Source organism: Charadrius vociferus, unplaced genomic scaffold (assembly GCF_000708025.1).
Source record: "Charadrius vociferus isolate BGI_N301 unplaced genomic scaffold, ASM70802v2 scaffold163, whole genome shotgun sequence".
NCBI lineage: Eukaryota > Metazoa > Chordata > Aves > Charadriiformes > Charadriidae > Charadrius > Charadrius vociferus.
This window is the reverse complement of record NW_009648332.1, coordinates 127545-150862: the sequence shown is the minus strand read 5'-3', so window position 1 is coordinate 150862 and position 23318 is coordinate 127545. Positions and strand designations below refer to the sequence as shown.

General features: G+C 39.3%; 1 protein-coding gene across 2 annotated transcripts in view; it reads left to right on the top strand.

The window, feature by feature from the left end:
• Positions 1-23318, top strand: part of FGGY (FGGY carbohydrate kinase domain containing) — a 137860-nt gene that overhangs the window by 48520 nt on the left and 66022 nt on the right. For both annotated transcript variants that reach the window (XM_009884583.1, XM_009884582.1), the window contains 2 exons: positions 12377-12505; positions 17480-17583. In XM_009884583.1, the coding sequence (XP_009882885.1) occupies positions 12377-12505; positions 17480-17583 (233 nt within the window). The remainder of the gene's footprint in view (positions 1-12376; positions 12506-17479; positions 17584-23318) is intronic.

The window sequence follows — 23318 nt, the reverse complement described above, 5'->3', positions numbered from 1 at the left end:
AAAGGGCCTTTTGTTGTGATGGAAGCCTCATAAAACTAATCTATATATGGCTCAACATTTAGCAAGACAAAAATCATTAATTTCCAATATCAGGCTTGAATTTTTGTTAAAAGACAATGTTTACAAAATAAATCAGCATATTAGCTTCTGTTGATAGGCGTTTCTTGCAAGACAAAAATGTGTTCCAGAGTTATGGGGGTAAGTGTCTAGTACCCTGGGTAGTTGCGTTGATTTTCAAGAAACGAACCATAGAATACCTGGATGAGTTTGGGCTGGAACTGGAGAAGCAGAATCTGACCTTCAGAATTGCACCAAACTGTAGGCTAGAACTTGAAGCTTCTGAAGAGCACATACTTTTGCTCGCCTTGAGAATCCTTTGATTTTCAGATTCTTGGGCTGATTACCTGAGGCGTATCCAAAGTATGACACTTTTTGTTTTGCATACTAATGCTGAAACCTGGCCTTAGGTAGAATATGTGCTTATTTTAATGACCATTTGTCTGACCTTGCTTTTTTTAAAAAGGAAGGTGTTACATTCATTATAATTAGCTGTGTGATAAAATCACAAAAAAAGCAGGACAGTGACCTTCATTCGTGTGCCTATGAAGAGGGAGTAAGGAGCTCTGTATACAAATGTGGAAACAGGTAGCAACTGCTCCTTCATTCCTTTGAGTTTATCTTCTAAACTGTGCCTGTTGGAGTCTCTTGGAAGGGTTTAGCTTCAGAAGGAGACAAAAAGGCACCAAAACAAAGCAGCTTACTCCAGCCCTGAAGCCACTCAACGATGCTGAGGTCTTTGTTGTGTGCTGTGGATGTGCTTTGCTTTCTGCCACCCCTAATCTTAGCAGCATCCTTTACGTGGGAAAATGGGAACGGTAACGTTGTTCCAATGAAGGTTTGGAGGGTTTGCTTGTTTTAATGAGTGTTCGGTGGTGTTGGACTTGGGGAGAGCACTCTGAATAAGCTCAGCTTTACTTAATTTAAATTAATCAGGACAGTGTAGATCCACCTACCGGGAAAATGCCATTCAGTCACTTGAGCATCACTGGTCAAACGGCAGCTGGAGTGATCTTACATAGTGGAAGACTCCTTCCTACCAACTCCCAAGGTGTCGGCATTGGTGGCGAGGCACTCTCACTGCACAGACTTCCTCCCAGGAACCCACAAATGCTACACTCAGCACAGTGAACACGGGATCACACCTTGCACAAACTCAACTCAGGCTATATTTATAATACTGCTTCAGGGTGCTGTCCCATCAGTGAACAGTCTCAGCTGCCGTTAACTTTAACACATTATGCAAAAGGAAGGCAACTTGTTTAAGTAACTCATGGACAAACAGAGTGTGTGCTTTCAGGAGGCACATCATAGTGTGCCAGGGCTGACAGAAAATAATTTGAAGCAGTAGATTCAGCTGGCTTGCAGATTAAGGAACTCCAAATTGCCAGATAACCTAGGTAGGAGTAGGTTGAAGGGAGATTGTACATGGTCAAAAACTCCTCCTAAAATGAAAACAAAACCAAAAACCTAACAAGTCTGAAGTAATTCTAGTGGAATTTCCTTTTCTGTTCTCAAGCTTGTCCAAGTCTGTGTATGTCTGCTCAAGGTTTGTTTAGCTCAAATACAAGGATGTATTTTAATGCCTGCACTTTCCCCTTGTAAAGAGAGATAGCAGTAATTTTCTCACGTATTTCTCCTAAAAGATTAGCAGGCTCTGAATCATCATTTCTTTCTAAAAAAGCAAAATGTCACAGGATAAAATTAGCAACATTTTCTTACTGTAATAAAAGTAAATACACAGCTTACCAGTTTAAAATAGGCAGAAAAGCTATGTGGGTTTTTTTAATCTGTAGTGAAATCATTATTGTTTCCAATCAGAGGGAACTATAGATGAATAGTTATGACGAGACGTTTTTTTTGAAGTAGCTTTAACTTTCATGACACTGGAAATATTTATGGAAATTACCTGAGGACAACTTCTTTAATGTACATATTTCTTTATTCTGATAAATACACTTTTAAACATAACTTTTAAAATGTCTTGCCCTTTAAAAATATATTTACTGTCATCAGACTGGTGCTTGTGGTTCCAGGTAGTACGCTTCTCTTAGTTTCGGTTTAGCTTAACATATGACCTTGTTGATAAGGGAGACTCTCACATCTGACCTTTAGGATCTTCCACAAACCTTTCCCACATCAGGGTGTGGGTTCACATATGAAAATTCCCAGGCCTTTGACATTTTACATTTCTCAGAGCAGAGTAATCTTTCAGGGAATCCACATGATAAGTTGTTTGTGGTTCCTTCTGTACATCGTGAATTTACTGATCACGTTTGTGAAGGTAAAGAGTGTTATCTGGAGATACTACAAAATTTATTGATCCCATTAATTTGCCCACCAAGAGAGTAGAAGATGGCTTGTATTCAAAACCACTATGAAAGTGTTGTGTACTACAGGCATTAGCATTTTTCTGCTGTGGTGAAAGCATATGATGAGTATCTCTTTGTGGTATTATAAAACCTAGAAAGACATTAACAATTTCGTTAAAATTTCATGTACTATAGACCTCTTAGGGTACTGAAGCGTATATTCCATTTGGAGGAAAATGCCTGATAAATTTTCACCACAGCCCTCTACTTCAGGGGCTACTTAAGGGACCAAATAATGATTTTTTATTGAATGGTAATATTTTATGCCAGGTCTTTTTTTGGTTGAAGATGGCGCCTTTGTTCGAGAGAGCATTGCAGGTATTGCAGAATAGGTTTTATTTTTCTTGTAGATTGTGTGTTGAAGGCTAAAATGTTAGCTTTTGTAAAGGGACATTTTCTTCTTTGATAGAGCAGCACATTGATTTTAACGACGTATTTTTTTTTGAAAAGCAAGCTTCATACTTGGAAATACAGCCCTTCAATATGATAAGGGTTTCATAAAGCCACTTCCCAGCTTTTCCTGACTAGGAATTTGCAGCCATGTCCTCAAAAGGGAATAAATACATAGCTCATACGTATGGGATCTTTATGAACGTCTGAGGCAAAACTGAGAAAAGTATTTGGATTGTTTAAATCTCACAAGTTTTATGGAAATTCAGTGCTTGCTTTAAACTTTGAGTGCTTGAAATTAATATGCTAATGAAAATAACTCTTGCAAGGACAGATTGTGATATCAGCAGATAGGGTTTTGTAGACAACCATCGTCAACCATCCTGTTCAGAAAATGATAAACTCTTTCTTAAAATTACTTGGATTTTTTTCCCTTAAACTGTCATATGAGTGGATAATATGGAGATCAGAGTTTTGTGCCTGTCTTCAAGCAGCACTTCTCTCTGTTTCATAACTCTAAAACTGTAGATTTGCTTAATTTGCTTTAGCATAAGGCTGGTAGAATTCTTTCATGTTTGGTTTTGACTTTGCAGGTGATGGTGGTGTAAGGAAGGAGACCCTCTGGTCCTTATACATCTCTCTACTTAAATCCCACTCTGGATCTTTTACCCACTCATCCTTTGCCACCTTAAAGAAGAATGCTTCCCATTTTCCACAGATTGCCTCAATCCATCTCCAGTAGGATTTCTTCTGATTTTTTTTTTTAATTTTGTTTTTAAATTTTGACACTGTGTTTTCAATTATGAAGGATTTGAGTTGACTCTAAAGTACGTTTATGGTTCATGGCCTTTAGTCTCATACATCAGTACGACAGTGTCACCTTCCTTGTTCCAGCACTCTGTACCCAATGTACAACTGTAGGACTTTGCAATCTCTTGTTTGTAACTCTTCCCTTAATTCCAGGACTTTGGAGGCTGGAAGCTTGATGTTTTTCTGTACCTTGGCACTTGTGTATGCCATTTTTGACTGCCCTGAAAAGAAGGATCTGTAGAATTTTAAGACTGGATGTTCTTTTCTAATGCTCTTTTCTTTGTTGTACTTATTCATAAATTGGTAATAAAGAAAACTGTATATGATTTGGGACTTTGACAAGATAGCTGTGACTCTCTTGATTGGTACCTGCTGGCATTCTTACTGTGCACAAGCTTTACAATATGCAGGGTCTCTGGTGTTCCTTTAGGCATCCAAGCAAGTGACAAAACAGCAGGCTGTTTATTCGTGAACTTGTTATTATATGAATGGGCATGTTCTTGCATCTGCCTGTGTCTACTTCCACATACAAAACTAATGAAGATAATGGTATTGTATACCTCCCTTGTTGCGCTTAGATAGAGTCTGCTTAGGTTCTGTATTTTGTCAGAAGTAGTCAGTTTTAAGACTTGGAAGTTCTACACATTTATTTACATTTAGGCTGAAAATGGAAGATTCAGTCCAGGGTGGGCGAATACAGTCAATATTAACTTATGCTACAGCAGATGTGAAGGGAGTGGTCAATCCATTAGTTCTGCCAATTTTCTCTCTCTTCCAAGGCCTTTGATGCCAGATGCTCTGGAGTATATGAGGGATTTCCTTGAAGGCTGAGAGAAAGGGATGATTAATTTTTTTTTCAGGTCAGCTTGTAGCTGCCAGTACGTCATAAAGCTTGATTGTAACAACGGACTTGAAACACCATACATTGCAAATGGTAGAGAATAGTAAGTATGGGGTCCCTTTATCTGTCTCTTTGGTCTTTTGCTATCCCTAATAAATTACAACATGTTGCAATTTCAAACAAAATTAAAAGGATGAATCAGGGGATATTTACACTTACATGCTGTCAAAATCCTTGGAATTTACAATTGAAGAGTGTTCCAAATATGCTAACATTTTTCTGGCTTCCTGTCATTTCAGTCTGTCCAAGAGCTGTAGCAACTGTAAAGGAGCTGAAACTGGCACAGTGTGAAGAGGTTTTAGGGTGTCTCCTTCCTCAAAGCTTGAGGCATTATTTCATAATAAATGATTCAGCAGTAAGAAGTTAGAAATAATTTTTCTCAGAAAAGCTACACGTTCCTGTGATTTCTATTTTATTTTATGGTTTTTTCCATCTTGAGATCACTGAATCACACGAATGGTTGAGGTTAGAAGGGACCTCTGGAAATTATCTAGTCCAGCTCCCCCTGCGCAAAGCAGGGTCACCTACAGCAGGTTGCTCAGGGCTGTGTCCAGTTGAGTTTTGGGAATTTCCAAGGATGGAGACTCCAAAATCTGCCTGGGCAACTTGTTGCAGTGTCTTGACCAACTTTCACCCCAATAAAAACATTTCTTCTTTTGTTTAAATGTAAGTTCCTGTATTTCAGTTTGTGTGTGTTGCCACTTTTACTGTCACTGGGTGCCACCAAAAAAAGTCTTCCTCTGTCATCTTTACTTCCACCCATCAGATATTTATATACACGTTGATAAGATGCCTCCTGTCCTCCCCCTAGGCCTTCTCTTTGCTGCTCTCCAAGTCTCATGTCTCTCAGTCTCTTCTTGTACAACATGCCTCTGTCATCTTTTGTGTTCTTCTCTCAACTTGCTCCAGTATGTCCTGTTCTTCTGTACTGGGGAGCCCAGTATAAAACCCAACACTCCAGATGTGTTCTCCTGAGCAGGGAGCAAGGCTCACCTCCCTTGGCCTGCTGGTGGCACTCTGCATACTGCAGCCCAGGAGGCTGTTGGCCATCTGTGCTGCAAGGGCACATCACTGGCTCATGTTCAACGTGGTGACCACCACAGTCCTTTCCTGCCAAGCTGCTTTCCAGACAGTCGGCCCCCAGCTTGTCCTGATGCCTGGGGGCCTTCCACCTCATGTGCTTGCCCTGGTGCCTGGGGGGTCTTCCACTTCATGTGTAGAACTTATCCCTTTCTTGAATTGCAGGAGTGTCCTGTCGGCCAATTTCTCCAGCCTGAGCTATTCTTCCTCTTTCCAGTAACTGTTCTTTAATAGGCTGAGCTAAACTTGGGTAGCTCAGGTTTCTTCACAGTGTTTCCTGGGTGACATTTTCCATTCCTCTTCCACTGTAAGGAAAGGAACCATCAGTCACCCTGCTTATCATCAGGTTGAGGCCTGTTGGCAGATGGTACCTTTCCACTTCTCCCTCCGCTCTGCTGCAAGAAGTGAGGAGTAGCGCATGATGTTCTTTCATCCTCAGGCTCCATCATAGCTTAGACAACTAATAGCAAGAGCATAGAGCTTTCAAAAAATAATAATAAAAAAATTTCCCACTGTCAACTTCTAGAGTTCTGGTTTCAGGCTCTGTCTGGCTGGGGAATCATATTTTCTTCTACTCTGGCAACATTGTGGACTTGTGAACTTTCTCTTCCTTTCTAGTATGAAAACTAAGAGCTTTTTCTTTGAATTTCTGTTTTTAAAAGTCATAGGAGAAGTTTCAAGCAGACTTTGAGCCTGTTGTGATTGTTTAATATTTAAATTTCTCAAATATTATCCTCCTTTCTTATTTTTTATACAGCTCTAAAAAAAAGAAAAAAAAAAAGCATTTCTCAGAATAGTTCTGGTTCATTCTTCTTTTTACCTGACTCTTCCTCACACTGAGATAGCTTTCAAAACAGTGATGTCTGCTTTATGAGTCAGGATTCACAAAAACAGAAGGACTATCTCAAACAATTTGCCGACTTCCTCCAAGTCAGAGGCTGTCGGACTCCCTAAAATTAATGTTTAAGTAATTTAAAGTGTGTCTTAGAACCAGTCTGGATTTTATAATTTCCTGTGATGGAGAACCCACTTCAGACTTAAAGGTTGTTGATTGTTAGTTGCTGTCATTTCTCGAAATTAATGAATTAATTAAAGAATACACTTTATTTTTCATCTGGACTTTAACTTCTTACTCCAGTTGAGCAGACCGTTGCGACATGACTGACCTGCCCAGACTGAATTTTTCTACGTTAAAGGAAAACACTGAGCTGCTTGAGGTTTTTCACCAAAACTCTTATGTGAACTGTCATACTTCTCAATCCTTGTAATTGCTTTCCTGACTCATTTCGGAACCCTTTATAATGCATCAGTATCTTCTCAGTACAGGTATTAGAACTGGATACTGTGTGAATGTGGTGGGGAATAAGACCGTGCAGGTATCAGAAGCTTAGCTGAAAGATTCAAAAGTGTCCTTTCAGTAACTGATCGGGTTATTTTTGGTCTGTCATTTCTTTCAGTTTTGAAAAAGGGGTAATAATTTCTTCAAAGAGGGGTTGCTATTATGTGAATTACTAAAAAACATCCGGCAATAAAAAACATTCCATTAAGTAAGAATCCATAGTTAATACAAACTAAATTGCCTGTGCAACCATAGTAATGTCCTGTACCAAACCAAAGTCCGATTACTTGCGACTCTGAAAGTGTAACAGTAGTCACATCATCTACATTGATGATCTTTGTATTTAGAGAGACTGTTAGGAATATTGTACTGTAAAGTGCCAGAAATCTAAATTATCAGCCTATTGAAATTATAATTTACAAGCAAAAATGTGAGATCAGGTAGCTGAGTTTGGATGCAAATACACTGCATCTAGTTCGTTAGTGAGACATCCAAATGTATGTATTGTATACCCCCATGCATGTCAGCATAGCGAGTAGTGACCCATGCATTACAAGAGATTTTCATTCTGCACTGTTTCACTGAAATCTAGTAATGAAAACTCAGTCACGTCTGACAACGTACATGCCTAATGATCCAATGATGCAGAATGCTTTTTTTTCTTTCTCTTTTGACCTTTACCCAGGAAAGCTTATTATTTATACATGAAGTAGCTCTCTCTCATTTGGACAGGAAGGCAGTAGGCTTTGTTGAAGTAGGCACCTATGGGCTGCAGACCAATTCGCTTTTCAGCTTAATGAATCAGGATCTGCCTGCGCATAGGTTGCTTGCTTTTGCCAGTATTTAGCAACCTAATATGTCTGCCTTAAGTAATTACATGTTAGGTAGTTGAGATGTAGTTCAGCCAAAGGCATAAGCTGTAGGGGAGAGTGGGATGGAAAGGACCCAAATTAGATTTGCCTCAAGCTACTGTGGCAGCTCGCATAGACAGAGATGGATTTTGAACTGAAGAAAGCCAAAGTGATTTTGTTTAACCAACTGTTTTTCTCACTTTTAAATAAGCTGGCCTATAATATCACAATTTGTTTTGGTTTTCCTGAATGAAAATCCTGAAGTTTTTAACTGCCAACTAGGAAATTTTATGGAGGGTATTTCCATGTTTAAAGAGCCCCAAATCAGACTGTTTCTAATACCCTTCAACCACCGAGCATTCAGTCCTAAGAAAAAGTTAGTATTATAATTTTATAGTCCGCATCATTATCCTGCTTCCTTCTGATCTTAGCACTATCTATTTTTGCTAGTCAGCTGGATTAAAAATTGTAGATCAATCAGCCATAAACATCTCAGTTAAATGTGAGTATTGTATGTAATCGAGAGGGATATTTGGTAATGTATTATATGTGTTATAGGGTTGGGACTATGTATCAGAAGAGTTACAATATTATTTATTCAGATTACTTGCAAATCCCAGACTTTTTCTATTGTGGGGGTTATTATAAAACACAGAAACTGGAGATTGCCTGCAAGCTTTGTAATGAACAAAGCATTGAGGGGGGAAATCTCTTATGTTGCTTATTACGCAATCCATTTGCATGGAAGTTGCTTCTTTTTACTCGGGTCTTATTTCCTTTGATGGTTATTTAGCACCACTTCGTTTAACTAGATAACTGCTTCAATTTGTGTTATATATCATTTATTTAACAGGCTCTCTGTTTTGTGTATTTTGTTTTAAATTAAATAGCATTTAGATTGTCCGTTTTGGGGGAGGCTATACAACAGAGGCAGGTTTGGTTGGGTTTCTCTCTGAGGTCGCTGAGATTTCAACAAGGGATTGATATATCCAAGCTCAAGTTTGCTTGTCTTAAGATAGTGAAGAAAAGGGACATCTCCTCTTGATTTTTTTTTTCCTTTTTGTATTTACAGCCAGATATAAGTGCTTATGAAATGCAGCCACGTTCTGCATGGTAGATGAAAAGCTGCTCTCAGGGAGTATGTCATAGTTGAGTCAGCTGGGCCCCCTGCTGCGCTCTGCTTTTGTTGTTTTTTACAAAGGTCTACATCCTAAAGTACCTAGTTCTGTTAAATATTAGTAAGCCAGCACAGTGAATTTTGATTACTAAAGTTGACTGAAGATGTATTGTCTGCCTTGTGTGTTGCGTCTGGTAAATAGCTGGTTGCTGCGGTAACCACCTAAAAAGGTAGAGGGTCCTTGGGTACCACATGAATTCTTTAAACAAAACCTGATCATAGCAAATTCTAACATTAGTCTTCGAAGAAGGATGAAAGAGGAGGAAGAGATTCAGACAGCTTTTTCCTTTTGTAAACTCGCTGCTTTATAGGGGAAAAAATAGCTAGAAATAGTCTGTCTCGGGCGAAATGAAAAGGTTGTGGATTAAGGCATTGCATTAGTGAAACAGCTGTATGAATGTGAAACAGAAAGTTCTCCAGCTTCAGCCATTATGGGTTTGTTTGGTTAGGTCTAATTTTGGAAGTCATTATAGCAAAGGTAAATGACTTGCACAGGAGACTACTGTAAACAAAAGACTCGATACATTTACTTTGGCAGGAGCCTTGAGAAGACTCGGTCCTTTCACTGCCTCTTTTATGCAGCCTTCTGTGCTACTCTCACTGCCCGCCTCTGTGTGCAGGCGGTCCTCCTTTCCCTTCCTCCCTCCCTGACAGCTTCTTTCCCCTGACAGGTAGGATTTAAGGGGGGCAGCACCTGCTGCTGAATCGCTGGTCTGGAGCTGTAGAATACCTTTATTTTTATAGCAGCTGTCCCTTGACTTCTGAAGCCACTGTGTTTTGCTCCAGTAAGAATCTCCTCACTCTCTCTTGGTCTGGTACTGGAGTACGATCTGTTTCAAATACTTTACTTTTTAATCGTGGCTCCTCTTTGGTGGCTTTTTGTGGTTTTTATTTTATCATTTAATGGCTTTATACCTGCAGCCTCTAAGCATAACGATGTTTAGTTGAGTTTCCTAGTTTTTCAGTAAAGGGTAAACCATGAGAATTATAATTTCCTTTCCAGGTCTCTATCCGTGCAGTTCAGTCAAGGCTCTGCCCATTCCACACCTACTTACTCACACTTGTGTGGGTGGGGAGACAACTTCCATGATGACAGAAGGAGTGCCTGTGCAGAGCCTGCTTCTTCCCTCTCGCAGAGTTCCTCGTGAACATATCATAAGGGTTTAGCAGAGCTTTCATGGATTTCTGAAGCTGGGATGATGAAGTAAAGGGGCAGAGTCAGTACATTCTCCTGGCTGCCCTCGCTCACTGGCACCTCTTTTCTGCACTCCCTGACTGTTGGGTGACCTCGGAGACTCCCCATCGCAATCCCTGTCATGGGTGACTTCTGACTGCTGTCACTTCCCAGATTGTGGAATAATTGTTCAAATTACCTTGACTCCTAAAACAGACGGGGCATACTCTACTTTTAATTCATTTTTTCTTTTTTAAATACAAGATTATTATGCTGCATCTTCAAATCACGGGAAAGCCATGCCTGCACGTTCTCACACACTTTGTGCCTGTGGGGGATAGCAATGCTGCCGGTCGTTCTGATACATAACTAGTACCAAAGGAATCTGTAGGGTCATTTTCTACTCCTGCCATAGAAGAGACGATTATCTTTGTCTCTGAAATTGCTCCCTTAGTACTCATTAACTAGAAATACAGCAATTGAGAAGCTGGTAGGATAAGATTTTGTCTCGTAGTAGCCCTGATCTCTAAAATGGAGTTTAACCACATAATAATTACACACTGAAATGTTTGACAAGTATGACGGGTATAAAAAAGCCAGCCATGGAATTGAGTGCCTGGAAAGAGGTTTTATTTCAGATTAATTTCATCTCATACTGTATATACAAGATACTTGAATGCTTTCAGGTCAGGCGACTGATTCTGAAGAAAAAGATGTGGTTTTAGCTGCATGAACTCTTTTGAACTTCCTTCCACCTGCAGGGTCTTTGAATGTCAGGAGAAGCAGACAACTTTGTTTTACGGTATTATTCTCCGATGTCTTAAAAAAAACAGAAAGGTAATACAAAGGTTCTCTTGAAAAACATCCTGCTCTCCAACTTATTGGGGAAAAAATGCAAAAGTTACGCTTCTTGAAAAAGCTAGCACAATATTTTGACTTTACATGAAAAATTAAGAAAATATTGACTTTTTTTCTTGTGAGAAGGTAGTATAATGCCATCACTTCCTTCTGTGTAAGGTAAGTGGAGAGGTTTGGTTACTAGCCCCAATATTTGAATATAAACCCAAAGTCAAGTGCAAAAGTTTTGGTTATATGTACTTGTTTTAAATTTCCAGTATGAGATTCAGCCTAGCATTTCAGAGGCGGCTGTGTGGCTGTCAATAGAACAGAAACTCTCGGAGAAAGAAACACCGAGAGGTTGCATGTGCTGTCTGATCAGAATGTGCTCCATTCACTGCGGCCGTCGGGAAGTGGGCATATTCCTTAAAGTGAAGAACTGACATCATTTACAGCAAAGACAAAGATCTAAGTTATCTGTAAAACTGAAGACCCATTTTCCACCTGTGAATTTAATACCGTAACATTCTTTTCATCTAACATTAAGGTCATGTAACTGTATTTCTAGAAGATTATGCTCACGGGCATTAGTGTATTCCTGATATTGCATAATATGCTACTCCTCTTAATTAATCTCTATTGTGGAGGATGTTTTACTTCCTTTCTACACATCAGAACAGAGACAAATGCAGACGGGACCTGCCATCAGGCTCCCTGGTGGCAGGACTGAGAAGGAGGGGTTCCATTGCTTGTGGTCAGGGTGACCATAATGTTCTTCATACTTCATAAGGCCAGTGAAAACCGTATTGTTTAAGCCTGTGAGGAAATACAGCTGCAACAGGAGAAATTTGCTGCTTAAGCCAGTTTCTTTTTCAGAGTTTCTGTTACTATAGCCACCTTATTACTAGTTGAAACTGCTGGAAAGGATGGAAAAGGGAAAAAATTGGTCCCTGTGTTGTGCAAGAGGTGCAGTTTTCAGTTGTGAGCATGGGCTGAGCTGAATCTGGTTCACAGGCACAGAGCGCGGCTGCAGGCAGCCTCGTCAGTAACTACCGCAAGAACCTGGGATTTCATATCTCTTGGAAAGATGCCAAGCAGAATTTAATTGCTTGTGGTGAAATCTTTCTCTGTGGCTAGATAGGACATTGAATACTTTTGAACTTTTAAATTGCTATGGGACAGCCTGGTCTGGCATGGTTGTATTTAATATGCAGACAGATAATGAAAGATACTTCTTAATCAGATAGAGTTCTTTGATGCACTTTTTTTGTTTTATATATACACCACACTAACTTGAGGGAGAGGAAGGGAGTTCTTGTAATAACATACACATTTGTTTTTCTGTTTAGTAAATTGACAGGTGTTTGGTTTTTCTTGTGTCTGCCCAGGAAACCACGTCTTGTCTCCTGGAGAGCCTGTTGGAAAAGGTCTAACGCCAGAAGCTGCAAAAGATCTCGGTCTCCCTGAAGGGATTGCCGTAGCAGCATCTCTCATTGATGCACATGCTGGAGGACTAGGTACTCAGGCATATATTTACTATTCTTGGAAACGGGAATGTATTGAATTAATTTTAGAAAGCCATTTTTCTCACAACCTGTTTTGTATCCAGCAGTTTGCTCTGTTGCGATTCTCATGACATAGCATAACTGAAATAAAAAACCCATCGCAATAACTGCTGAGATTAAATACCTGTTTATAAAAAGGATCTATCGCTGTTTATTTCTTTTCAGCTGGATTTCCAAATTGTGTGTTAACTTCTGATAGTTCTGCTTTGAATTCCTGGACTGAAACACCATTGTGCTGGCATCCCAACGTGCTGAGAGCTGGCATCTTCTGTTGCTCAAAACTTTAGCAATAGACAGGAAAAAAAAAATATTCTAGGGGAGAAGACTCATATCTGAGGCTTGTTTGTAGTTAGTCTTCCTTTTTAGTTTTAGAAGCAATTCATGCTTTAAATAATGCCACAGAGACTTTTTCACGTACATTTATGCTAGCACAATGTGGGATGTATACCAAACCCGCTCCTTTTGGTCAAGGGGGTTAGAGTATGTAAATACTTTGTGTCTAAACTAGCAAACAAGAGTAGAGGAGAAACTGTCCGCTGCACAGCATTCCCCTTCTGTGACTTTGAACTTTTTATCCATAACTGGAGTGGGAAGCCTGATGCTTAGTTTTTTTTTCTTTTCCAGCACAATATTCTGATGTGCCCAGTTTCAACTGTTGAAATATATTTGGTGAGGTTCAATGGCTTCATTTTCTTACTATACTGTTTGGCCTTATCTAAATACAGTCAATAACAAAGTGATTCAATGTAACTTTTTCAGCAGGTTTTTCAGCAGGAAATTGAGGTTTTTTTAGTTGGATAGTTTAGAAAAAGTCTTACCTCAGAAAGTTTCAATGTTACTGAAACAGTCTTGTTCAATGGAAATCTATTGCTCATCAGAGTATTTTTCTCTAGATCTAAGTGAAATATGATTAGCTGCTAAAGTACCAGTTTTGTTTCAAATATTTTGTGGTGTTTTATATCTCATTTGTTCTTCTAGAAGTTGTGGCAGGGAACTTTTAAAATGTTTAAATCCATTTAATTTGCTTCTGATATCTGTTTCTGATAAGCTTAAGTAATCATGTAGATTGCTTTTCTTATTACCTCTGAAGGATTAGATATAGCTCCAGCTGCAAAAAGGAAGACTGATGTTTAGCGTCATAGTTGTAGATGTGCTGTGTCTCTACTATTGTGACTTACTTAAAAATTTGTTTGTGTCAATTAGTGTCCTAATTGCATTAAAATGTCTGTAAAATATGTGCCCTGGCAGTTATGTGTTCTTGAAAATGATGTAATAATAAGCTGACCTGAAATAATGAACTTGCTGAAAACTGGATTGCCACAAATGGCAATGGAGGGTCCTCGTTTAATTGGTATTATTATGCGAGTGCTGGATTCAGAGCACTAAAAGTTTGCCCAGTAAAGTTCATGTGCTGAAATCAATGAACTGAATTTAAAGAAGAATAGAAAGCAACTGTCTGTTCAGTTGCTATAGGCTTCTGTAAAGAAATTCTAACATTAGAAATGTATAGCTACTGGCACTCAGCAGAGGAAAACTTCACTGGATAGAGACAGTCTGCTTATGCTAGTCCTGTTTGTCAGAATATGTTTTCCCAGATGGCACCACAAACACTAGCAGACTCCTGAAATCATTGCCAGGAGAAAAAAAAAAAATGTATAGGTGGTTGTTAGAGAGGGAGAGACGCGTTACGGAGGGAAAAGTCAGTAATGCAATGGGAGAACCTGCATGCTAATCGCACAATAACTGAGTAGAGTCTGGGAGAAAAGGAAGATTTAAGATGGAACTCATCCTTCTTGAATCTGGGAAGGGTGGTAAATAGGTGGGGAAACTAGTAGAAAAATCAGTAAAAAGGAAAATATTTGGATAGCAAAAGGGACAGCAGGAGCGAAAGGAGAGCTGGAGAGTGCAAATGTATGTAAAGAGAATTAATAGTGTGGCTACATCTCAAATACTAAATAGCCCTCCTTCATCCATAGCAGTTCATAACAAGAACCTCAGTCTTTTTCGACTCTAGTTTAACCTACAGCATGTGGAATACAGAGCTGAAAATCCTGAAGGAAAAACAGAAAAGCAAAAGGAAAACACAGATAATAGAACTAGGAAGTGAGGCTGTGTTCTAATGAAAAGATATTAAGGATGGCAATGCACTAAAGCATATTAATCATTTAATAATGATAAAAGGGGCACAGAAGAAAAGAAAAAAGAGATTTGAAACTGAATTAAAATGTGAAAGTATTGGAAATAAATAATTCTTGTAGTTGATGTAAAACTTTCATTTTGAGAAGGTACTGATGTGTGTTTTAGTGCTTACTCTGCTGTAATCTGTATTGAAATATTGAGGTTTACAATTTGTTTGAAGGATATGACTTGTATATTAGTAAGCATTAGATTAGTTTGTGGGACAAGAACATCCATTGGGTGTCGTAATTCTTATTCTTGAACACATTCTGCTGGTTGTTTTAAAAATAATCTGTAACAGCGGAGTAATGAAAAAGGCTCTTTCGTATCCTGCAGGCTAAACCAAAATGACATGATGGACATCTTGTTTTCACTGTTAATAACTTTTGACACACTGTTCAGATCTGCTTTTGGCTGGGTATAAAGTGTGTTTTTGCTGGACAGGTTCCTGAAGTTTATGAAGGCTTCAAAGTTTTGAGTAAAATAAGGTAAAGACAAAGAGTTATGTAATACATATGTCTGTGGAGGTCATCTATGACTCCTGAATCGGTCCATCTGATACCTATTACGAAAAAATAAAAATCGAAAAGCCAAGTAGGTATGTCTTACATTTTGACCTACGTACCAATTTAAAAGAGCCTACAGATAAAAATGCGAGTATGGGAGGCCAGTCTTTTGGGACTGGCTTCATAAACAGAATGTTTGTGTTGCACCTTTTAAAAAGACATCAGCATTGTTTCAGCAAAAAGAGATAATTTATTATACGGTATCTAAAATACTTTGTCACTGTGGAAGAGATCCAAAAGTGTGGATGCTAAGCATTGCCCGCTTTTCTGAAATCTCTCCTACAGTTTGTGTGGTATACAGAGATCTTGTTCTCAGTCTCTCTTGAGAATCTTGAAAAGATTCTGGGTCTGCCTCAGAGTATGAAAAATTCCAACTAAGTTAAAGGTGAAAGTGACTTAGTAATTAAATTCTTTTTAGCGAACAACACATCTCATCTTTCATTGTTATGAGAATGTTCCAGACTTTATTTGCTGTCTGACTTCAATTAATCACAAATAGGAAGACTCTAACAACTCTATAAACACTAGGAAAGCCACTGACAAAATCCCACTGATTTCAAAAAGGCCCCGAATGCATATTTTGCAGAACGTATGTTTTCTTAGTGATTAAAAAATATCTAAACATGAGACTCTTCAATTTTGTATTGTTTATGAAAATACATTTGCAACATATGCTGACAATTCAGTTTAATAGATTTGTTCCCTCTGAAGTGTGAACGGTATTTTTAACTCCTTTAAGAAATTCTAACACAATGTTGTCTAGTACTGGAAATTGCCTTTTAGAGAACCCTGTCCAAAACTCTTAATATGAACTCATGCGTGTCTGTGTTTGAGCACTGAAAAATAAAGCATAAGAGGTAGAAACCACAATTTTAGCTTTCTGTTGTTTGTTACAAATAAACTCTGTGTAAGACAGCTATGCTATTACACAGTGACAAGCCAGCTAGGATGAAAGGCCATAAGAACAGATTTTTGAAGACTGTGAAATTTTAGCCCTTAATTTTCTGATTATTTAGATAACTTCCAACCGTGGTAATGCCACGGCAATCCCGGTAATACAAACCCCAATAGACCAACTTGATAACAGAATCTTGCAGTGGTGGCCTAAACAAGAAGGTGTTAATGAAATGTAGCATACTAACCAGCAGTAACACTTGGCGTCTTTTACAATGTTCAGCAAATGCTTTTCTGATCCTTCTACAGTGAGGAGAAAGATTTTTATTTTTTTTTAGCAGGATTAGCAAACTGGTCACCGGACTCCGCATTGCAGATGCACCTGCAATGCGGAGTCCGATGACCAGTTTGCCAGTTGAAAAGTAACGCTCAAGAGAAAAAAAAAGACAAACAAAAGACTACTACTTGTTGGGCTGCTGCATTTTGCTGGGTGCAGCACAACGTGATGCAAGAATGCAGCCTAGGAGAGCAGGAGGAGAGGGCAGGATTTCCACTTTCGCCTCCCCTTAAGTGAATTAAGCATGATGTGATGCATGCTGAAGCTTGGCTGTAGGTCTGCCACATTCTGTAAGCCAGCTCCTGGCTCCTCTCTGGCGTCTCCTGGGCACATGTTTCTGCTGCAGGCTGAGTGCTTGCTGAGTTTGTCCTCCATCCTGTCCTGTCCTGCACGCAGAAGCTCCTCGGAGCCAAGCACAGTTCCTCTAAGGGAAGGAGTAATCTTCCTTTAGATGGTTCTGGCTGACATGGACAGAACAGCAGCAGCAGTCAAGACAACAAAACTGGCAGCCTTCCAGGCTCCTGCCAAGTTACCCCTCACTCCAACTCATCCCCTGACAAAACACATCATACAGTATATGCCTGATAAACTGTGAACAAATAAACATATCTGCAGTCTACTGTACTGCCTTTCACAACAGGGCAGTCTTTTATTCTGCGTGTTAGTGTACTGCCTAAGAGAATAAAGGTCAGGGTGTAGTCAACATAACATTTAAAAATTATGACCATAAACATGAGCGTAGAATAAATCATCTTGTGTCCTCATGTATCAGGAATAAAAATACATTTCTATATGACTTGATAAAATAACGTTGTTTATTGACTAAGTAGACTTTTTTAATTTGTGTCAGTGGTGTGATATATTCGGCAATTATTTGTGTGCCGAAAAGCTCTGTTTTGTGAGAGTTGGCTTGCTCTTCTTTAAAATAGAATTTTAATTTTATTTTAATAGGAGTAATTGGAGCAGATGTGAAAGGACATAACCTGCCATGTGAGAACCAGCCAATTACATCCCGAGTTGCTATGATCTGTGGAACATCTTCATGCCACATGGGGGTAGGTTGTATGCATAGTCCTAATTTGTATAGACTATACTAACTAATGTTTTTGAAGGGAAAAATGACCTTTGTCCTTCTCCCCCTTTCCCCTTTCCTTGATTTTTTTCTGGTAACTCTATCTTTACCTTTGGATATTAATTATATATTACCATCCATTTGCTATTAAGCAAGAAGTTTAATAGTAGTAGAAATCAATACTGAAAAATGACATGGAAACTAAAACCCACGATGCTAGAGTGGCTTAAAGAGCAGCCTGAAATCTGAGCCAAAGACTGAGCTTGAGTTATCCGTGACAAGCCTGTCACTAATGTGTTACAGAATAGTGTCTTTGGAGAAGGAGTGCATGTCTTCAGTCACAGCCCTTCTCCCCCACCTCTTCACTTAATCAATATAAATCCTTCTACCTCTGAAAGTTGCCATGATGTATAGAATTATGATACGTATCATGACTAAAAAGAAAGAAAAACCCCGATAAGCAATTTTCACTTTGCTAATTTTTCTCAGTGAATTAATACAAAAGCTTTTTCTGAGATTGCAATTAAAATTTAGTGTCTGCTTTTGAAATTTATACCTTTTTAAAATGTATGAGTCTGAAAGCATTCCATTTAGATAAGTACCCTTTTCTGCCACATTTTTTATTTAAAACTAATTTTGGTCTTAAATTTAGACTGATTATAATTTGGATTTTTCCTAAACGAGCAAATGGCAATGGGAGTGCTAGAGGTTTTTAGAGCGGACTAACATGCTTCATGGAGAGTGATCTCCGATAGAGTAAAAGAAAGGAAACTGATAATAAAACATCAGGCTTAACAGTAAGTTAAGTTGTCTTTGTAGTAACACCATGAATACATGGTGATCTTGAGCATGAATAAATGGTGATCTTGTCACATGGATTGTAGTTCAGCAAAGCATTTAAGCACATGATTGGATTTAAAGATGTGAATAATCCCACTATTGTGAAGCAGAGCATTTAACAAAGGCTTTAGTCCTGTAGACCAATTGGAATATATGTGGTTTCCTTCCTAAACAAGAGTTTCAAACCTCAAACTCCACTATTCTTAGCGTACTCTGTCTCTGAAAAATTACATTGGTATCTCTTTGTCTATCACGGTGCCGGTAGGGCACCCTGCAAATACCATCTGTGGGGGAAGAAGTCACCCTTCGAGCCTGCCACTACTTTTCTTATTTTCAGTTGTTTGATGGTGATATCTGCCCTTTCAGAAGAAGCTGTTTGTGTGAACTCTTCCTAACCTGTTTCATTTAGCTGAGTTACTTTAAATCGCTAAAATGAGTTGGGTTAATAGAGACATAATACTGGACCAAAATGAGCTGAGGAGCTCTCAGACAGTTTCCCCAAAAGGTCTAAGGGCACTGTCGAGCAGCTGGAAATAGGCCAGCTGGCTCTAACTTATTCCTTTAGTAGAACCAGCCCTGTAGGAGGACATGTGTGTGGTTATTTATTAATTTTTAATATATGTATATTGGTAAGTTCTAATGTAGACCCAGTTCACAACTATAGTTTGTTTTGCTTCCCAAACTAGAGCATGGTATATCAGTATAAACACTTCAATGGCACTTTTTGTATGCATACTCCACGACCGTGAGAGATGTGGCTTCATGAAATACGCTAATGTAACAAAAGTGACATGATAAAGTCCATGTTGACATTAATCAATGTTCTGTCATTAAAGCAATCCCAAAGTCATGCACAGACTGCACACCACAGACAAGGTAAAACCTTTTAAGGCTCTTAATCACTTGAGAGCAAACTCGGGAATAGATGCTTGTGCAGTTTTTGGCTAGATTTAAGTAGATTTTTATTTAATGTAACTACTCAGCATTTTATAATCATTTCCTTAACTGCTTTCCTTCACTCATCTGCTCAGAGATATAACAATTTCTAGCCAGCAGACAATAAGAAATTCTAAACTTCTCTGGATTTAATCTGTGAAAGGACTTTGTTTCACCGTTCTTTTATCTATTACCTGCATAGAGTGCATGAAGTGAACGTAGAGCACACAGAGCAGTTGTATTTGTGTTTTAATGAGACCTATATGCAGCTGCATTTGGCTGAAATTAGCTGTTCCTTTTTTTAATTAGGGCTATAAAATGAAAGTATATTATACTTGTGTTTTGATAGAAATATATATTTTCTCTCTCCCTGTGCACCAAGGGACCCTCAGGGCTACAGAGATTAATCATCGAGTTTAATTTAATGCAGTGGGAGAGAGACCTGTGTGGTCAGGCGGGCATTAAAAAGTGCCTTTGATCTGCCTCAGGTGCACTGAGCCCCAGTGAGCCAGCAACAATAATACCTTTGTGAGATGATCAGAGACGAGAGAGGGAGAAAATGGCCTGTGTGGAAACTCAAGGCCTTCCTTTGTTGTGGTTCTGGCAAACGAAAGAGCCAACTGTCAGGAGAAATTCAGAAAACAGAAAGCAGGGTGAAAGTACGGTTGGATTTCTTTCAAGGGATCGTAACAGGAAACTGTTCAAGATCATCTGCTATGCCTTTCTTTCTTCCCCCCCTTCATCCTTTTTTGGTGGGGGCAGGGGTACTACCGTTGGTGTATGTGCACTGGTACAGTATTTCCATTCTCTTGACCAAATACTCCATGAGTCACAGAAGCAGGTATTGCTTGAACACAGCATTTACTTTAAACTTCAAGAGAAGCTACTCCATGACCCAGTTTTCATTACCTCAAGGACTCTAGAGATCTTGAACAAAAGACTTTGCTAATCATGCCTTTGATATTTTGGAAAGTACAAATGTAGAACCTAATTTTACTCATGGCTATAATAGTTTAATTTGTGGTAGAACTACCATTTTTAAGTGAGGATACGCTTTTGGAATTAACCACTGACAGTTTGGGGTAATCAGACACACACAAAGCATTTTGTGTTTCTGTTGAGATACTTGAACAGCTCATGAAAGAAGCAAAAAGCATGTTGTAATTAGGTTACCGATCCGAGTCCAGGTCTGAGTTGGTAGTTGCCGAAAGTCACCGCTACCTCAGGGCTCATCCATTATCCATGAGGAAAAAGAAAGAAAAGATGGTTTTCTGAATATTTTTGGACAGTTATTCATTTTACATGACTCTCTGCTGCCTCCTTTGCCCTGGCAAAAGTCATTGGCAGAATTTGCATTTGGAATGGCAAATAAGCTGTCCTTTGACTTGTGAAGGATTGTCCCTTGCTTTAGGGTTGAGATTCATTTGCTGCAGCCTTGATCTGTCTGTGTGGTGCAGGTATTCCTTTCAAGTGATGGATACTGAGTGGCTGACTTTTCCGAGTGGGCTGCCGCATGTCATCGTGCTTTGCAGACAGGCTCTCTTAAGCTCCAGCACCCACGTTTAGTTTTGGAACTTTTAGGAGACTTTCCTTGTGTAGCCATGGCGACCACACAAAATGTGTGAGTAGTTTTTCACAGTAAAATAGCAGCAGGTTTTGAGGCATTGAAGTAGGAGCTTACATGTTATTCCTAACTAGTAGTTTGCATGGGTCTAACAGACATGCCCTGACTTCTGGGAATAAGGTAATTGGTTCCCCTAAAAGCCTGTCTTCCTGCCGGTGTCTTACGGGTTTTATGGGAGATTTTAAAGGCTTAAAAAATCCTTTGTTTTCTTTTGAAACCTTTCTGTGATCAGAGGAATTTCAGGTACAGGTATCTGTATTATCTCGTCCCAGTCCCAAACACAAGCACGCTTGCCCTTTTGCAGATGTGTAAAACCGCCAAGAATTGATGTAACTCTTGGGTGCTAGTTAGCAAACAGCAAAACAGTAACATGAAGAAGCAGTGTTACAGGGTACTCGTACACAGAAATTTCCTAGTATTCCTTAGAGCAAGTGATCTAGCAGTACTGCTGCTTCTTTCTGGTAGATAAATCTTGCAGTTTCCCATACCTGATATCAGCGTAGCACTCTTCTTGTGGGCACTAAATTCACATAATAAAACATTTGGTTTTTTTCTTCAGAGTCATTAGACTGTAAGCTTTCTATCAAAGAGACTACAGGTTTGAGTAAACTTATGTGATACCTAACAAACTGGGACTGGTTTTTGGTAGCCAGAATTGAAACTTTTCACTCCTTGTGAAAGGAATTTGAAGTCATTTTAAAAGGTAAGCAGAAATAAATGGTAGTTCTGGAGTGGGAATATTGAGAGCTCTGGGGGTTACGGAGTCACTAGGGCATAGTGTTGCTTCCCTCAGGCTGGGACTTTGATGGAGGACAAGGAGGACGTGCATGCAGAGCTACAAGATTCAGAAATATTGAAGCCCATCGCGAGAGAGAGTAGGGATCCTCTTTTGCAACAGCCCATCTTCTCTTTTGTTGTCTGCAGTATGGGATCCTTACTAATCTTGTATATGTACAGGATATGTGTTATTTATGCATATTGAATAAAGTAGGAGAGATCCACATAAAATAGACCTGTTCAGAAAATGTGTATAAACTTTCATTTCTGCCTGTTTTGTGGTGAATTAGGCTCACTTAGAGATCAGTGTTCTGCTTTGCACTTGTCCCAGAACAGTTGTTCCGTTATGAAAATATTTGTCATTCTTGCTCTAACACCTTTTTGGATTCACAGCTGAAGGAAGTAGGCAGAGCAGCTTCTGATGGGAACATTGTCTGGCTTGATTTCAGCTTACAGAGGCGGTGGGGGTGGGGGGGCGAATTTGCTGGCATTTTGAGTCCCAAGTATACAAGGTTTGTGTTCCTTCCTATCCAGAGTCTCTGATATTTTTTTTTGTCTTCATTTGGTTATGTGGTCTGTGTGCTTCTTCAGTCATTCCTTCTTTATCAGCTCTCTGTACTCAAAACTTCCTTTTTGGGATTGTCAGGCAATCTTTTCAGGTTTAGACGGAGTCTCTTCATTTGCGTCTGTTTTTGTTACTACTCTGACTATTGTCATTGGGAACTGACTCACCTGGCTTGGTGGGCAATTCTTTTCCCCGGGTGGTAATGTCTATGTGGTTTGAAGCTTATAATTTAGTCATTTTTTAAATTGGAGAGGCACAAGTAATTTATCTTCTATCCTTTCAGATTTACTACATGATCTAAAAGACAGAGCTTGAGGAACTACACAAACAGCAAAAAGGGCAGATCGTTTTTCTGTCCCAGTGTTTACTATGGATTATTTCAGGAAGAGTATCCCGTACTGTCTTTTACCAAGCCTGACTAGTCTTTGACTGTTTTCTGCTAAGGAACTTCAGCCCAATTTGCTTATTCTAAATTTGTTCATTTGATTCTCGTGATGACTGGCAAACACAATAGAGCTTCTTTGCTCCACAATATCCGCCCAAGCTGCCAGCTTTGTTCACACAAATAGAGTGTAAAGCACGTTTCCACCCCCAAAGCATGCACAGTACGTGTCCTTTGCAGTACATCCTGGAGTGGAGACTGCAGAGACACGCTGGCTCAAAGTGTTCTCATAGCCTGATCTCTGTAATCTCGGTGGGAGCCAGACCAGCAAGTGGATTCAGTATATTTTGGCTCTGATACGAGAGTCTCCTCTTCAGAACATGCCACGTTGTTAAAGCAGCAGACTTTTGAGTAATTACTACACAGGGACTCCTCAGCTGCTTGAAATCATCTGCGATGAGGGGAGAACTTGTGGGGACTAAATAGGCTGGTACTTGCGTTGCCAGCTATATTTAATCTAGTGGGATGGCACTGAGCAGTGTGTTTCGGGAGAGTGAGTCGGAGGACTGCGTGCAGCACTTCAGCCTCGCACTC